Below are 18,900 nucleotides of genomic sequence, written 5' to 3'. Positions count from 1 at the left end.
GTCTTAGTTCCAAAGATCATGCAGGCTATGCTTTTTTTTTGGGGGGGGGGGGGGGGGGGGGGGGCAGCATTGCTGTAAATGAGCAACCTACCCTGTATAAATAAAGGTTAATAATCAAAGTTCCTCTGTTTTGGACATACACACGCACACACGCGCACACACATACACATGCATGAATGCACATGTGTACATCGTTATATTGGGTGCATTGTGTGAAATATGATTCATGACCAATGAACATGACTTCGTTTCACTTTTGATATTTGGTTTACCCGAAAATAGGCCCAGTGCAGAATCTGACATCGAGTGAAATGTGTTGCTTCTGGGCTGACATGTCAACTCCTTTAGATGATGGGAATAAACTCTCCTGCTGTTCCAGGTTTCTGGCATCACTGTGTGATTGAGAATGACTGCCACAGATCTTACAGTGGCAGGACTTATACCTAGGGACTGAAAGAATGCCTTGAGGCGGCTCAGATGCTTGGAACTCCAGGCTGGTCAGTATTCTGTGGTGGGAAACAGCTAAAATGTAAATTGGTAATAGAGTAGATCAGTAATTTATGAATTACTGAAAACTAATAACCTGGCATTGAGGACAACAGCATGTCTTTTTTCAGTTTTATTTCAAACAAATGCGATCCGACAGCCGTTATTTTACACAAGAGGTAAATGATACAGCTTAAAGCTGCATGCTTGCCTTTCTGTTGGTGTGAATACCAGATGCAAAATTGTTGGAACCACCATTCAAAAGTTTTGTGCAACTTCTTATAAGGGTCAAGGCATACAAAGCTCTGGATTAAATCAACATTTATCCCTAACTTTGACTTCAGCTCAATTTGTTTTTTTTTATCTGGGTAATTCTGGGAATTTTGCAGTCCACCAAATTGCTTTTGTGGTAAAGAAAAAAAAGGTTAACATTTGTTCATTAACAAATGAAAATAAAATAACTTTATTTGCCAGTCAAAGTTAAGGACAGGTGTTGAATGAATTCAGTTCGGTCAGCCAGAAGCCATTGGGCACCACTTGCTTGTAGCATGGCTTAGCATATATCTGCAAGAATATCATTACAAAATATGTCAAAATACAAAATAGCAATTGAATACAGTGTGTTCTACAATATAAAATACAGCCTACCATAAGCAGTTCATTTATATGTGCACATAAAGCGTAACATACACCTCAGTTTCCCATGCCTATCGTGTGTCCTCATAATGTATTCCTGAAACAAAACATTTATGAACAATGGTAAAACAGATAGCCCTGCACAAATGTGTGGTATAGTTCATGTTATGTACATGAATGTGGACCTCAAACACCACTGAGTTTGACAAGTGGTGAACTGGCCAAAAAAAGAGGATAATTTGGTTTTGGAGCATAGTTCTACTGTATGAAGAAGTGGATTACAATGCGCTTTTAATTATCATTAGTTTATTAGAAGTTTTATTATTAAAACATGTAAGTAAGAATTTCTGGTGTAAGTTATATGTTTTAATATACTCTACAGGCTGTGTTAACATGTAATATGTATTGGGTATTAAATATGTAGGTACATTTTAATATTTGTCATTATATAGTTTTGCTAGCTGTGATCTTAACATTTTCTTCTGTGCAATCAATATTCCAGTTCTTATTAATGATGTAATGACAGTGGAATATGTAAACCCACACCTCCCAGAGGACATTGCTACACAGAATGCACCCTGGGAGATTATTATATCATTGTATATGATTATACATAATCCATCTCCAGCTTCCTGCAAATAAAAATGTCATTTGGCCTCATTTCGCCTTTGGAGAGATTTTTGATAAATTGGCAGATTCAGTGATCTATTTCCTGATTGCATTTCCTCCAACTTTCCTGTAGGGATTTTTTTTTCTTTTTTTTTGGTCTTTTGATTTTTTTTGGGTTACTCCAGTACCATTTTATCAAAGGCCCTTATTTGCAAAAGTGTGATGAGGTCAACAAATAACTAAAATATACAATATAAAAAATATTTTTAAAAATGTAAGGGTATGTAAGTCTGAACCAGACTCTGAAATAATAGTGTTGTTTAATATTAACTAACCTTTAAATATCAATGAATAAAATATCCTTTGGTAAAGCAAAATGAAGCAGCAGGACAGAGTGCTGCAAAGCAGGTTATCCGAAGCAGAGCCTTCGAAACCTGGCCTTAAATGTCAAGATAAATATATTCAGGCTCTGTCTCTGTCTGCACACATCTATAAGAACTAGACCTGAATCCAGCAGAGTTATTCATGTGCTGTCACAGAAATGCACTGCAGCTGGCCAATGTAAACCTGTAGTTCAGACAGGGCAAAGGAATTTAGGCAAAAAAAATATGCTCACAAGTTTAAAATGTGTAATGTTTTGACAATATATAAAATGGTAACAATACTAACAATGGCCTGTATTCAATAAATCAATGTTTGTCCTTAACATTGACAGACAAGTGAATATTTTAGAAATTTATCCCAGCATGCATTGGACGAGAGGCAGAAATACACCCTGGACCAACACTTAGCAAAGGCTCAACAACAAATATGAAGATCTTGTGATATTAGATATTTCATTTTCTCTATTCTGCATTTTATATTTTAAAATTTATATTTAAAGAAATATAATGGTATAATGGTGCAATTCTTGTGATGCTGCTACAACTAAATTCAATTACAGTGAATTTTACAAATAAATGTGTATAATTAATATTTCCATGAAACTTTTCTCAAAATGGGTGGTGAAAGAAAATTACAATTTATCCCTGGCACCCAGGACTAATCAGGAAATCCCTTGAGTTATTGGTTCTGTTTACAGCCATCCTACACACTCGTAGTTTTAGTCAGGAGGATTTTTAAATGAAATGTATTACAAACTCCATACGTACCAAAAGTGTCATGCAAAATGTAACAAATTAACCTTTTTCTGAATATTTAATCCCTCAAACTTGCATATTGTTGCTGAAAATAGATTATAGAAAGAAACATCTTAATTTTAAGCTATATTTTATTTCCTAGTTTGGTCTTCAATGCTCATACATTTTTTGGTAACATTGCATTTCTGCTCCACCTGTACAGTAATGTGCTTGACATATGCTTGCCATATTCCTAGCATTTATCTGATCTGCTGCCTGCTAATCTATTCAACATAAACCTTTCTCCTTGCATTTGGTGGGTACTAGGAATCATCATATAAATAAAATTAACAGGGATGGTTTTTATTATCACATGCTTCTCTTGACTATAGTTGTTAACACTTCAAGTTTATAACCAAACCAGTTTATGTCCAGACAGATGAGTAATATGATATTGTCTTTGCTTGCATAAACCTACGTGCAAATACAAGGGACATTTGTCAAAGATGGCTCAAAGTACAGTGTTATGCCTTTTACAATTATATAGCTTAGCAGTATTTGCTTTTACTGATACGCAGGAAGCAAAAAAAGAGCTTTTATACATATAAAAAATGATTCATTGTAATATATGATATTTAATAACAATGTAGATATCTGTCATTTAGCTACCAGAATCATGTTATTGATGTTTTTACTCACTTTATTATAATTTGAAAGGTGTTTGTTACCATAAAGAGTCACACTATTATACATGAGACCTTTAATGAATGCATAATACAACCAAGTGTATTTTATAAATATTGAAAGTTAATTCAGTTTTAGAAATGAATATTACATCAGGGGTATAGCTGTAGTTACCCAGCTAAGGACATACAAGCATGGTCAAAGATTATGATTTACATTTTTCCCTTTCTGTATTGCAACAAAGCATAAAATATCAAAAAAATGAACAAAAACAAAACTATATTATATTTTGCTATGAAGCGCTGCAGATTTGTTGTGAATCCAAGAGTTTATAAAGACTGACTCCAAATTCTGAGCTATGGTACATTCGATAAACATAATAAAAAAAGGCAAGCATCTCCTAATCAACGTCTCAAAGAAATGACTCGTTTACCCTCATGTTGTAAGAGTAATGCTCGCCCAGGTCCTCGTTCCTGGAGTCAGGTATCAGAACTTGGAAAATATCATTAGCCACCCTGCTAATGCTGTTATAAGATGGCGGAGAGGAAGTGGAGTTTATCGTCTCAACCTTATGGGCTTCAGGCCCGTAGTTCTCCCTGATCATGGACACGATCAGCCCCTCTTTCTCGGGCGTTGTCGCCACCTCGCGGGGGTTGTTGATCTGCCGGTACAGGAGGGCTGCCTGCCTCACCTGCCGCCTGATCAGGTGCCTCCGGTAGGATCGCTGGATGATGATGGCCGAAACCTCCTCCTGCTTGCGTCGAAGGGTTGAAGTGATGGGCTCGTGGGAAATTTTGGACGGGTTGGACATCATGAACTTCTCCTCCATCTGCTGCTTCAGGGCGTCCATCTCCCCGGACTCGCCCAGGACCCGCTTGGTGAAGGCAAACAGGATGTCCAAGCAGTGGATCTTGTCGCCGGCGACCATGGGCAGGTCCATGGCGATCAGCTTCATCTTGTTGGGCTTGGGGATGCGAAGCGGCTCCGACAGAGCGTCGGCGAAGTCGGAGAGCATGGTGTACTCGATGAACTGCGTGGCCTGCGGGTCGTACTTCTCCCACACCTCGTAGAACATCTCAAAGTCGTCCTCGCCCAGCGGCTCCGTGCTCTCCTCAGTGGCCACGCTGAAGTTCTCCAGGATGATGGCGATGTACATGTTCACCACGATGAGAAAGGATATTATTATGTAGCTGACGAAGAAGGCGATGCCCACCGAGGGGTTTCCGCAGTTGCCTTTGGTGTTCGTGCCGGTGTTGGTGATGTTGGAGTTGCACTCCTCGGGGGGATTGTTCAGGATGGGATTGAGCAGGGTGTCCCACCCGGCAGAAGTTGTGATCTGAAACAGGCAGATCATGCTATTCCCGAAAGTTTCAAAGTTGAACATGTCATCGATCCCACCCTGTTTCTTTACGTAGGCGAAGTTGGCCATGCCGAAGATGGCATAGATAAACATGACCAGGAAAAGCAGCAGACCTATGTTGAACAAGGCTGGTAGAGACATCATTAAGGCAAACAGTAAAGTTCTTATTCCTTTGGCTCCTCGTATAAGCCGAAGTACTCGGCCTATTCTTGCAAGTCTAATAACTCGGAACAGAGTTGGTGACACAAAGAATTTCTCTATAATGTCAGAGAGAACCACACCTGCAAGGAGAGAAAAGCATAAAGATATCTGATTATACAGATGGTAATTTGTCACAGAAAAGGGCTTTGACTGTTTTTCCATTTTCTTTTCCCTTTGAAACCCATAATGCAAAACATCCTGACCAATTACACAAAAGTAAATTTTTATTGAAGTTAATTATGCTTTATAATCAGTCAATAATCCTTTATATAAACAAATTTTCATATATCACATTGTACATCATGCAACAAAAGCATGCACTCATATCGTTGAGTCATTCAATTGTACAGCCAACTGTTTAAATCTATTAAAGTACTCCTTGAATAGTCACCATGTACGTGTACCATGTTTAAAATATCTGAAAATCTAAATTGCACTGAGATATTTCTCTGATACATTGCCTTACCTTGCTAGGGCAAATAAAAGTTGCATCTACTTTGAGCATGAACATTAGTTCTTAAAATAGTTGACAGGTAATGCTATATTAATTCAGGGACATTTCATTGCACAAACTCAAAGACATATCCAAGGTTCCTTCATAATTATTGAATATTCATTACAAAACACAGGGTTTTTATTTCTTAGACAGTCATCCTGTGTAGTTAATACAAAGATTCCTCCACACAAAAACCACAGGAGATGCTACGCACCCACGATGGAGAGGATGACCACTACAAAGTCGAAGATATTCCACCCAACGGTAAAAAAGTACCAGCGCAGGGCAACCATTTTGATGAGGCATTCTGTGGTGAAGATGATGATGAAGGCTAGGTTGATGTTGTAGAGGACCTTCTCTGTGTAAGGTGACTGCTCATCCGTCTCCACCATCATGGTTATCATGTTCAGGATGATGAGAACCATGATGATGATGTCGAAGGCTTGCTTTGTCACTAGGTCAAAAAAGAAGCCTTGCAACGGGTTCTGTAAAAGGTTAAACATTTTATTGAGCTTAATATGGATTGTATAATACGAAATAGAACCACAACTCAATTGATGCCCTCATATCAATTCAGTCAATATTTCAAAACAGGCTTGAAGGTAGTTTAAATATGAAGATATTGGAACTTGATTCCACCTCCAATCTCTTAGATCAAATAGATCTTATTATTACAATTAGATCAGTAATTTTAAATAAAAAAATTGGCAATTTTTAAGTTTACTATCATTTTTAATATAAAATAAAGCACAAATGATAATAAGGTTAGAAAACTGTGAACTAGTCAAAACTAGACAGTATTAACTTCACAGTGAGGGGTGTTACAGTGGGGGGAATAGTGGAACTGACTACCCAGGGCCCCAAGGTTAGGGGGGAGGGGGGTGGGGTGGGGTGGGGGCGGGGGGGCGGTCAAAAGGCATGGACTAAAAAGTTTGCTCTGGTCTACAATTTTAAGGGGGCCCACAGAGACTGCATATACACAGGGCCCAGGATGTCATGCCACACCCCTGTGCACAGGTAATGGGAATCACCCACAGGCTCCTTTGGTACGTACCACTGGCCGTGGAATAGGTTTCTGGGGCTTCTTAGAGCCCAGCTTTTTCATCGCATTATAGTACTTCTTCTGTTCTTCAGTCATGAAAATATCCTCTCCACCTAAGTGCACAAAAATATTATTATTATTATTATTATTATTATTATTACTACTGCTACACTGTGTGAATAGTTTTTAATGCATGGGTTAGATCGAGACAGGACTATTGAGCTGCTGGAAGGTGGCAGAATGAAACTTATCTTTCTTTTCTGCTGGTTGAAATTGTCAATGATCACACCGATGAAGAGGTTCAAGGTGAAGAAGGACCCAAAGATGATGAAGATGACAAAGTACAGGTACATGTACAGGTTTACTTCCTTGATGGGCTGCTCCTCCACCTATTGCAAAAGAATATTTCACTGTTGAAAGGCCGTGTTAACAGTTGATGTTAAACAAGTATGGTACTAATATCCAATGTACACCATTAACCCCAACATTATATCTGGAAAAGTATTTTTTTCAGTAATCAGTTCTTTCTCCTGCACATTCAGTGTTTGCACACAGGGTATTAATATTTGCAAAATAAACATAAAACAAATAAAGCAAAACATTAACTATATAATATCTATATGTGAGGAAACACCTCATACAACAGCGACAGCTTTCTTGATCCAATAAGCGATAAATAAAAAATTAGGGATTCTAGCCTTTTATAGTAGTCATGTCAGTTTTCCTATTGGTTTTGTACCTGTCTTTCCTACTGGACATGTGCAGATTGTACGATTCCTGTTTAAGATACTCAAGAATGATATGAAATAAACAAACCCTGACCAAGTAGGAAAACATTTTAGCTGGGCATAGGATTACCTTTATTAAATGCTTGTAAATAAGAAAATGAAGTAATATTTCAGTCTTGTCAATGCAAATACGATTGAATGAAACAATAAAAAGCATTAAATTATGCTTATGTGCTTCCGTTATTGATTTGCTTACATTTCTGTCACAGTACTTATACTTTCATAACTTTATTAATAATGATTTTTTTTTGGTTGTTCCAATCCTGTCTTTTTAAATTAATCATCTTTTTGGACATATTTTTGCTAATCTACTGCTACTATAGCCTGGATATAATCAAAATCATCCAATTTGACCTTTTTGCTTTTTCTACATAAACTACTGTTTGGTGATTCATACATGATTGATGTAGTCTGGATAATGGTGTTGATAATCTAAACAATTCCAACACACACACACACATGCACGCAGACTCACACACACATATGTAATATTTATATATATATATATATTTATAATAGGTGATCGCATGGCACTACTTACAGCTCGTGAATCCACAGCTGCGTACATGATATCCATCCAGCCTTTAAAAGTTGCCTTAAAAATGGTACATTACAACAGCGTTAGATTTTACATGAATTATTATTATATACCCATACAGTTTATACCTATAAAAGTTCATTTTGACTTCAAGAATTTGGCAACACGTTTTAACCAATTATTACAATGTATTGGACGATGAACAACGGAATGCTAAATTTTAGCTGGATAGCAGCCAGGCTAATGGCCCGATTTACATTTCATAAAATGTAAATAAACTGTTATCTCAAGTAATGTATTTATTTAATATCATATACATTTCTCATGCTCATCTAAAAAAATGCAATAAACTTTAAAACTCTTTATACTGCATATACAGTGTGTGCTTATAGGCTTAATGAGACACTTGGGGACATGATTGCTTTTTAATTATTATACACCTAGACACACGAGCTATATATAAATGAATATTATTTGGTATTGGCAATAGCTCATACAAGCTCCCAATGCTTTTACTTAGGCATGAGGTGACTTATTGAAACTTCAAATGAATATAAAGTCTGTCACATATAGAAACCAATAATTATCATTAGGCCCTGATTAGTATTATTCAACACCTGGTGAAAACCCCTGCCAGTTCTGACTACTAGCCTTAAAATAGGCCAATGGACAAATTAAATGAAAATGGGGAAAAAGATCCTCCTGACCAGCAATGGAAATGGAAAATGTGGGCTTCCTCCTGGCAGACCATGAGGGAAAAATTGAATGAAATTTGCAGTTCACTTCACAGTGAGTGAGCACCTATCAGCAAAAATCACGACAGTTGGCCTTTCGCCTTGGTTACCAGTAATTACTGGCTTTGGTGAATGACTGGGGACAGGACTATTCCTAGATGCAAATGAAAGGTTTGTGTTGGGTGAAGCCAGAGTAAAGTGATGGAGCAGCAGTAAGTGACTTGTTGCTAGGCTACTGGTCCAAATAATCTAAGATGAAGAATGAGAAGTACTCTTGAAGAGCACAGAAGTCTGCAAAAAGGGCCCTCAAGGCTAAAAATACAGTCCTGCACAACACGTCTGTTGACTTTTGTCTTTCGAGAAAATAGCAAATAGCAAATTTTGTTTAAAAATAGAGAGGAGAAAAGTCTCAAAGAAGGGATTGGACAACGAGCCATACTTACCACTTGCAGAAGTGAGAGGTAGCCAGAGGCCACGTTATCAAAGTTGACCTTCACCTTGGTCCAGTAGTACTGCGGGTCATTCATGGCCTTACATTGAGACTTGTTGTTGACCTCGGAGGCATTATAAATGTCCCCTTTCTGGTTGACGCACCTTCCAAACTTTCCCGCAAAGAGGTTGACACCCATTATGCTGAATATGAGCCAGAAAATCAAGCAGACGAGCAGCACGTTCATGATGGAGGGAATAGCGCCAATTAGCGCGTTCACCACCACCTGTCACCAAGGAAACCAGACAGTGCGTGAAACTAGCATGCCTGATGCCACCTGCAGAAATGATCTCAAGACTATACACACTTCTTCATTCATGGTTATTCAGACACAATGTGCAGATTACAGTAATGTTTGTCATTTATATATTGCACCTATCATATTGTCATTGTTACACTGTGCGTTTAATAATACATTATACATAATGTGTAATATCAAACAGGTTTATACACTTAGTAAATCAACATGAGTCAACCAGTCATAAAGATGTTTGTCAGTCATACATTTAAATTATTTAAATGTGCATTAAATTACATTTTAATGTTTTAAAATGTCAGTACATTTTGGTAAAAAGTGCTCATTCAGAATCAGAATTCCACATCGGTTGTTTAGGCTGATAATGGGCAGAGTATAAACAGTAGAGAGAAACAGACAGCAGGGCAGACAAGGCAGAAAAATAGCTGTGATGCAACTTCAATAGCAAAATGAATATTAATACTCAGTGTTGAGGAGTTGTGGATGGTTTAGAGTAACTAAAAATTCAGACATGGTGTTATACAGAATTGAGACGAGGACCCTAATACACAACACACGGGTGTTGTGGACTCATTAAACACTTCCGGGCTGTACTGAGAGGCACTTTTCTCCTGGTGCACACAGGCACAACTCTTTCCCAAAAACAAATTTATCGAAGCTGCAGAGGGAACACACACAGAACATTGGGACTGGGTTGCCAGGTGAGGAGAGAAGAAATGGAACACCTGTAAGTGAGGTGAATAACTATTTTTCCATCCTGAGTGATGTTGCTTCTTATCAAGACTCAGTGGGACTCAGATGGATACAGTAGGTTTTGAAACTGAACTGAAAAGAAAGCTACGCTGCCTAGCCTGGACTGACTGTAAATTAACTCTTGATGCTAACATGGGCAGTCAAATTCAAGGGAAGGGTGTTACCAGCGATCAGCATTCTTCTCATGTGAACAAGGCACTGAATGGTTACACTGCTAAACGAGTGTTAGAATGGGTTATTGTTAAAGTGATTATCTTAACACTGTATTTAAAGGTCTACTGATAATGCTGGGGATATCTTGTGACGCCTCATAGCCCTGTGTTACCTTTTAACAATTAATTAATATCATGAAATGAGAAACAAATGCAGTAAAATAGAGAAGGGGGGGTGGTGGGGGGCGGGCGGTGGAGGGGGGTGGGACTGCCAGAGGGATAATGAGAGAAATAAGTGTTAAAACCCTGAAAGTGTGAGAGAAGCAAATCTTACCCGCATGCCTTCAAATCTGGACAGTGCTCTTAGCGGTCTGAGAGCTCTGAGGGTCCTAAGTGATTTTATGGCGGCGAAGTCAGCGCATCCCAGCGAATTAGCTATGAGGCTTATCACAGACACCTACAGAGACAGACGTGCACAAAACCAGTTTATCACAGCGGCTCAATAACTTGCCAGATGTTTACACACTTCCTGTTATAGGAGGAAATACAATCACAGAAAAAGGAAGGTTTTCTGAAAGAAATGCGAAGTCAGCGCATCCCAGCGAATTAGCTATGAGGCTTATCACAGACACCTACAGAGACAGACGTGCACAAAACCAGTTTATCACAGCGGCTCAATAACTTGCCAGATGTTTACACACTTCCTGTTATAGGAGGAAATACAATCACAGAAAAAGGAAGGTTTTCTGAAAGAAATGCGCAACCACGTGGTGCACTTAACACATATTGTGAGATGTTAGTTGATACAACCTGCAAGCATATATATATATATATATATATATTTAGTGTATATACACATATACACTACATGGCTAAAAGTATGGGTACACCCCTTCTAATTAGTGGGTTCAGCTGCTTCAGCCACACCCATTGCTAACAGGTGCATAAAATCAAGCATACAGCCATGCAATCTCCATAGACAAACATTGGCAGTAGAATGGGTTGTACTGAAGAGCTCAGTAACTTTCAACGTGGCATTGTCATAGGATGCCGCCTTTCCAACAAGTCAGTTTGGTAAATTTCTGCCCTTCTAGAGCTGCCCCAGTCATTGGTAAGTGCTGTTATTAGGAAGTGGAAACGTCCACACAATCCCACAGGATGGGACTGCCAAGCGCAAAAATCATTTGTCCTCGGTTGAAACATTCACATACTTTATATACATACGCAATACACTACATGCCCAAAAGTATCTGGATATACTATATATAACATATATAAATATGATATAAATATTATGTTTCTCTCAACAGTTGGGGAATGGTATTCAGTTACTGGTAAAATAATGTATTATTGACATGTTGTCATGGATACAGAAAAATGAAATAGGTAAATAACAGGTCTATAGCCGTGCGCATTTCGCTGTGAATCAACACTCGACTGTGCATAATTAGCAATGATTGAATGACTAATTGAGATGATTCAGGTACTGCAATGTGATGGCTGCTAATGATTGCTCAACAGGTGGCTTCATGGGAAGGCTTTAGCATTTTGTGCTGCAGATCATGGAAAAGGGCTGCAGTGTTCAATGAACCTGCACACCATATAAATATAAAAGTGTTGGGGATTAAGGCTTGTCAATTATGTTCCATTGTACGTTCCCTGGACCTCTTAAACTTTCATCAGAACACAATAAAATGGTAAGTGCTAATTCAAGTCTAATAAATGTTCATGAGTCCAAAGGGGATGAAACGTAGTAAAAGCTACTCTATCAGTTGATTTAACATGTAGCATTTTACTGTGAACCAGTGGACAAAGTAGGACCCATTACTGGATACCCAAATAGTTATTTCATACTTACAAACAAAAACAAAGCATTCCATATATTCTTTATCTTGTTTCTTTTCTCTTTAAATGTGAAATCATCTTAGCAGTAATAGACTTCCTGCTATAACATTGTGACTCCTGAAATTGTGTTGTAGATAATCTGAAGCACTTGGGTGTCTCAAAAACAAGGCCTCTCACGAGAAACACATCTTCCTTTTCAAAGAACAGAGCTGTGGGTGTTTATGTTGTCACAAACAATATCACAACACATTTTCTTGTTGCAGTCCCAGTTTTTAAAAGACTGCACATTTCATTTTCCTGTAATATGCAATCGAGTCATATGTCAGCATGCAGGAACTGTTATAGTCAGAGCACAGCATCTTACCGAAGGCAGGTAGACCAAAATGGTTTCTCACGATAAATTGCACTGGTAAGAGTCAACATTTTGTCTGCTTTGTAGCAATGAATGACTGGGGCACTAATCAGAGTTGAATATGCCTTTGAGCATGCTCAGTGCCTTTGAAATGTCAGTTAAATATGAATGTGAGGGAAGGAAGACACCTGAGTATTTGGTACTCAGGTATTAGTGTGAGGACATATTCATTTTGTATGCATTCAAGCACTTTATAAATTAATTATGACAAAAATAAAAATCCACAGAAGAAAAGTGTCCTACAAAAACTATAAAATCAAGGACCATGGAAATAAATATTCAAAAGTTCTATTCTACAGCAAAGCAATTATTTTATATGAACAAGTAGTAGGTTCAAATAAAATTCTTTTTTTAAATGTCTTTCTTTTAAATAATAAAGCAGTATTACTGAAGCAAACAATATATGCAAAACAAACATTTTACTTACATCTACGATGAGAAAGTCAAGCCAACACCAGTAATTGGTGAAGTACTTCTTGAATCCATATGCCACCCACTTGAGAAACATCTCCAGGACAAAGACATAGCTGAACACCTTGTCGGCATATTCCAAAACTACCTTCACCACCTTCCTCTGCTCTATATAAATGTCTTCAAACGCCTGTCAAGGAGACACATAAACCACATTTGTCAATTCTCTATGATGAACGAGTTGCACACTGTGGCCCAACATGCTCCACACAAGCTACGGCCTTATAAATCAAAGTATAATGATCACATTTTGGTGAAAATGTTTCAGTTGTCTAGTCTAAAACAATGTGGCCCTCGTCTTCATATTCAATGGGATCCTATAGCTACTACAGTACATGTCACTCTCCTGACTGCAGGTGGTTCATTACCATGGCAAATACTAATTTGTTCCAGCACTCCTAATTGCACTCCTTCGAAGAAGGATTTGCCAAAACATTGGGCTTTGTGAAGGCATAACCAGGAATAGAATACAACACAAAATTTTACTTTTGCGTGTACTCCCTGCTTATTTCTGTAGGTATAAATTCTTTATATTTTTAAAATTTTTGCTGTATACAGTTTTTACAGTTTTATAGGCAATGTGCAATGACCTTGGACTGAGTTGCAGCAAATGTGTATATCTCCCTGTTAGAGTACAGAATATCAGAAGGGGACTTAGTTGCAACTGTTAAATTTCTTTCTATGCCTAAGACTCTTCATGGGCAACTATGTTTTTAAATTGATAGGTTGGAATTAAAATTGCTATGGTTTCCCTTCTGCAAGGTGTCAGTACTTTTAAATTCTTGCCATGCTCCTCACCGGGGTTATTATGTTTTATTATTGACATTAGCATTAATTACAAAGTAAGAATATTAAATGTCAGCACGCCCATGCAAATAATAACATGTGGAGGTTTACCGAGTGGGAGTTTCACAGCTGGATAGTGGCCTGAAGGTATTTTCACCAAGCAACTAGCATAAAATCATTGCTTGTGCTCTCATTCAGGTGGTCTGCACTGTAATTATTTCTAAACTTTCTAAGTGGGAAAAATTCTATATGCTTTTTCTGTAGTTTTTTTCCCAACTTGGCTGTAATATGAAAGGTTATCCCCTACATCCTGCGTTTTCACATAGGGGTCAGCGAAGGTACAGTAGGGGGTCCACAATCACACTCTCAGCCCCCCCAACCTGTACTTAAAAGTTCCCCTCCGCCAATTCGCAATCACATTTTCCTCTCCCCATCTGCACGTGCCCTTTAGAGACCCTTTTCTTAAATACAACCCTTTATAACTTATGATGGGATCCTCAGGAATGCTTTTTCAGCCTGGTTGGGGGTCAAATCCAGTTGAAAACCCCTTCCCTATGAACTCTTACTTGATACCTTATTTTCAAAGCGCAATCGTAAAACAGTTTTTTAGCTTTTATGCATATAAGTTTCACTGGAAAGGTACTTTCTAGAAGTTTTCCTGCTAAAGGATTGTACATATTATTAAAATAAACTACTGTCTGTAAATAATAAACAGTAACAGGACAGAAAGAAATGTCTCTTTTGGAGAAAAATATCATAAAAAGACAATAGAATCTAAAGACTGTACATTTAGAGTAGCTGTGCTGAGAAGGTCATGGGACAGAGGTCAGAGGTTGGGGGTGGGGGTGGGGGGTTGGGGGGATGGGGGGGGGGGGCTTACCAGAGCACCACTGCTCAGCAGAATCATGAGGATTATGAAGGTCTCAAACCAGCTGTGCTCCACGATTTGGTAGCAGGTCTTCCGCAGTCTCCACCAGGACAGTCCCATTCCATCCATGGTGTTAATTTTACAGCACGGGAAGTGGCGGACGCAAACTGACAAGGAAGGCCGTCAGATCAGGTCAATACCAAATAAATCGTTACATTTTCTGAGAAAATTCTTTTTTTTTTTTTTTTTTTAAAGTCTTACAAGACATTTTTTGGCCTGATCAACCAAAACACAATTGTCTGTGTTACATTTTGTTTGTAGTAGTTTTCATATAACCACTCTAAAAATGTGAAAAAATTTCTGCATCACAGGAAACCTGATTCCAGTGAGTGGAGCATTTATGGAACATGCAGCCACACATGTACACAAAGAAACACGCCTGCACAGTAATCCCTGTCTGCATCTGTGCGTGGGAAGCCGAAGCCTTGTCATTATACTCTTATGAATCTGCCCTGTCTGATAACATCTGACAAAGCCAAGGAAGCAGCACTTCAGCAGTGGCATTAACAGGGCATCCTACTGACCTTACCGACGTGCCCCTTTAACCCCAATTCTCATCTAGCATTAGACCAGGAAATGACCCGCTGAGGGTAAGTGTCTTATGTAATCTCATAGCGCCCCTTAATAAGATATGGACACTGCTGTGCACCAGAACTCCCAGTATCGGTTACCGCCAGCTTTAAAAGCTCTCCATCATACGGCGGAGCGCTGTCGCGAAATCGCATTACGGCATCCAATGCCCATCTGACTGTCTCCATTACCGCCATCCCAGCTCCGACAAATCAACTTATGGCCCGCGAGCCTAATAACGCGATTATGGCAACACTATACATGGAACTCGATTTGAAAGGAGACCCGAACGCTTTCTTGGCAGTCACGGACGCTTAGCGCCCTGGCGCCAATGTTTTATCGAGCAATTAACGACCATTACGTTGATGGTAAGGAGATAAAATGGCCGTGGCAATGCATTACTATGCAGAGTTCACCATTACGTAACAAGGGGAGTGAACCTGTCTTGTACATACTGTACACAGCTGGCTTTAGACTGTTACTTGTGATACGTGAGCTTTGCATCTGTAGTTTCTTCCCACACGCAAACATGTTGGTTTTATATCATTAACAGGAACCTGGAGGAAAAGAGGAAATTTCATCCGGTTCTCTTTAATGGCATATCACCGGGCTTTTTGATAATCGCACATGATAACCATTGCTGTATAACTCTTCAGACTATGGTGCAGCTATAAATATTTAATAAACTATTAATAACCACATTCCAAAGTATATTCTACAGGAAGAGCTTTTTAATATTACATATTGTGTAATGTAACCAACAACAACAACAACAACAACAACAATAATAAAAATAATAATAATTATTATTATTATTATTATTATTATTATTATTATATACATTTCTTATTCTTTGTGGAGGCTTTTTCTATTTCCTGTTGCACAACTTCTCCCTTGCAGCTCATTTCCAAAACAATGATGAAACGATGGGATTCCAGACATAATGAGTCCATTTCAGAACAGATGAGGTCTGCAGTAATTGATGCAGCTGCACTCTACCTGGAGGGTATTCATGCGCAGTTCACTGAACACCATTTTGAGCCAAGATGATTTCCAAGTAGCTTTGCATAATTCTGTGTGCAGATCTGTCAGAGAAGACCACACTTGCATCTGCTGCTTTGCACTCAGGTTCAGTGCTTACGGAAGATGGCACTCCATGGACATGTACGTGAGATCCATTAATTAATAGGGAAAAAATGCATGGGGGGGTCATCAAATATTTAAAATCTGAAGAAATTACAGAATCAAAATTACTTCTGCTAACTGGAGAATAAAGACAGCTAGGGCTGTAAGAAATATCAAGGGAATTCCTCCATACAAAGTTAATTAGGATGTCTGACTCATCCTCTCTCAGTAAGTAAAACACAGACACATCCTGAGCCATATTCACACAACACAGCATCTTGTCTAATACCTGCATTGTTATTTATTGGCTATGGATAACACAGACATATAGACAACTAAACTGAGTGTGAACGTTAAAACTACAGTATCTTGGATAAGAACACTTTCCAGTGAACATATCCGCAGAGGTCTGGTAAACCCAAACCGAACAGACTTCAATGGTGGTTTTAAGAAGGTATTCATGGACATCTGCATGGTCTTATGACCATATTGACAGACTGCGTGAATACGGTCATAACTCTGTGTGACTCTTTGTGACTCTGTGATTTATTCTGAAAGGATCTGATGAACATGGGATTTGCGGCGGGTTTAAGGTCCTACTCTCAGCGTTGGGGATCCACTCACTTTCGGGGTAGCAGTCCTCGGGGTCCATGGTCTCTTCGTCCATTTCGGAATACTCGTCCTGCAGATCACCTGACTTCCTCAGGTCAACGGTACTGCCCTCTGACATGCTCTGAGTGTCTCTCTGCGGAACGGAGGAAGAAACTCTCATCAGCTCCACTCGTCGCGGGCGCGGCGACAGCGCGCGTGCGTGCGGAACGGAGTTCGGCGATGTCAGTTAGCGCGCGACCGTACATCACGGAAAGGTCGCGCCGCACCCTTGAGAATGAATGGGAGCGTGATTAGCTCCCTTTAGCAGGGCACCTTTGGTCTTTAGCTCAGCGGGCTAATTGTATCTCTCGCCGCGGCGCGCGGCTACCGAGCGCGTCGGGCGGGAACCTGTCGCGGGCCCACACTCCTCTCCGTACATGCGGGTGGGTGTTCTTCACAGGAATCTCTCCTGCAGCCTTGCTGTCGGGGAATCACTGTAGGCGGTAGTAATCACACTGCGGCTGTTCACATAAATTAGTGCCAGGTTAATTACACCAGTGAGCTTTAGATGCTTTAGAGTTTACAGGATTACATGCAAAGAGCTTCACATCTCATCGATGAAACGAAACACACATGAATAATAATAAATAGAGATTGCAACTGTTATCCTTAAAGTCATTAACACAATAATAATACAATTTAGAATGGCTCAGATGAGCCACACTGCAAACTAATCTAAATCTTGTTATGGCTCGCATCAAATTCAAAACATTGGTCCTAGCATACCAGGCAGTCAAGGGATCAGCCCCAGCATACCTCCATTAGGTCTTCAAACCCTACATGCCAGCCAGACCCCTCCGTTCCGCTACCTCAGTATGCCTGGCACCTCCCCCTCTTCGCACTTGCGCCTCCTGGTCATGTCTCCTGTCTGTTCTGGCTCCACGATGGAGCCAGTGGAGGTCAGAACAGCTGAGACCCTGATCGCCTTCAAGCCACGACTGAAGACTCACCTCTTCAGGCTGCACCTCTCCCCATCCCTCCCTACCTCACTGTAGTCTCTAACTGACTATGTAATCTTAGGTTCGTAGCTAAGTAAGCTGTTTATCTTAAGTTCATTTTAGTTATTGCACTCATGCCTACTTAGACTGCTTTGTTGCTGCTTTTGGTTGTGTTGATCAGATTGACATACAGTGTCCAATTTAAACTATACGGTCGCTCCCTGCACTTGGAACTGTACTTCCCTCTAGGGTTTTCAACACACTTGTTCCTGGTTATGGTTATACACTTTGTTGTACGTCGCTCTGGATAAGAGCGTCTGCCAAATTCCTGTAATGTAATGTAACGTAAAAATCTAAAATAATGTAAAATGGCCCCAATGGAATCCATGCAGTCTATTCTCAGTAGCTCCATATGATTAGAACGTATATGTCCTGCAACCATTATATGGGAGCACCATGTAGGTTGAAATGAAAGTCCTTCTGGAGTCCTGTAATGGATACACGTTTACCATGACAGACTGAAATTAAGGCAAAATCATTTCAGATGTGACTCCAGTCTGGAGAAGCGGCCATTTAATCCCACTTTAGGAGCCAGTGGTGAAACTATCATTGTTATTATTACTAGGCTGGAAGATACGCTGAAGGTATTCACATAGGCTGCTCACTGAAGGATCGGGAATGCTTTCAAACAGCAGTGAAAGCATTGACAATCGTCTAGCCAGCTACGCTGCCCCCTCCCACCACCACCCCACTGACCAGATCTATTTAGCCCAGAGCTGGCCTTAAAGTGATTATCCCTGTCAGATGACCTACTGGTGGGTTCACCATTAT

The 18,900-nt window shown here is 39.5% G+C and overlaps 1 protein-coding gene across 6 annotated transcripts in view; it reads right to left on the bottom strand.

Moving 5' to 3' along the window:
* Positions 1-805: 805 nt before the first annotated feature.
* The window catches only part of LOC118234714 (sodium channel protein type 4 subunit alpha-like), an 86,690-nt gene continuing 68,595 nt past the window's right edge, over positions 806-18,900 (bottom strand). For all 6 annotated transcript variants that reach the window (XM_035431492.1, XM_035431491.1, XM_035431493.1 and 3 more), the window contains 10 exons: positions 17,105-17,225; positions 14,738-14,892; positions 13,028-13,201; positions 10,678-10,800; positions 9,136-9,408; positions 7,962-8,015; positions 6,884-7,021; positions 6,645-6,749; positions 5,805-6,075; positions 806-5,174 (listed from right to left, as the gene is read on the bottom strand). In XM_035431492.1, the coding sequence (XP_035287383.1) occupies positions 3,946-5,174; positions 5,805-6,075; positions 6,645-6,749; positions 6,884-7,021; positions 7,962-8,015; positions 9,136-9,408; positions 10,678-10,800; positions 13,028-13,201; positions 14,738-14,892; positions 17,105-17,225 (2,643 nt within the window). In that variant the 3' untranslated portion in view covers positions 806-3,945. The remainder of the gene's footprint in view (positions 5,175-5,804; positions 6,076-6,644; positions 6,750-6,883; positions 7,022-7,961; positions 8,016-9,135; positions 9,409-10,677; positions 10,801-13,027; positions 13,202-14,737; positions 14,893-17,104; positions 17,226-18,900) is intronic.

The sequence above is a fragment of the Anguilla anguilla genome, chromosome 8 (assembly GCF_013347855.1).
Source record: "Anguilla anguilla isolate fAngAng1 chromosome 8, fAngAng1.pri, whole genome shotgun sequence".
Taxonomy (NCBI): domain Eukaryota; kingdom Metazoa; phylum Chordata; class Actinopteri; order Anguilliformes; family Anguillidae; genus Anguilla; species Anguilla anguilla.
Note: the sequence above shows the minus strand (reverse complement) of the source record. Positions and strands in the feature narration are given on the sequence as shown.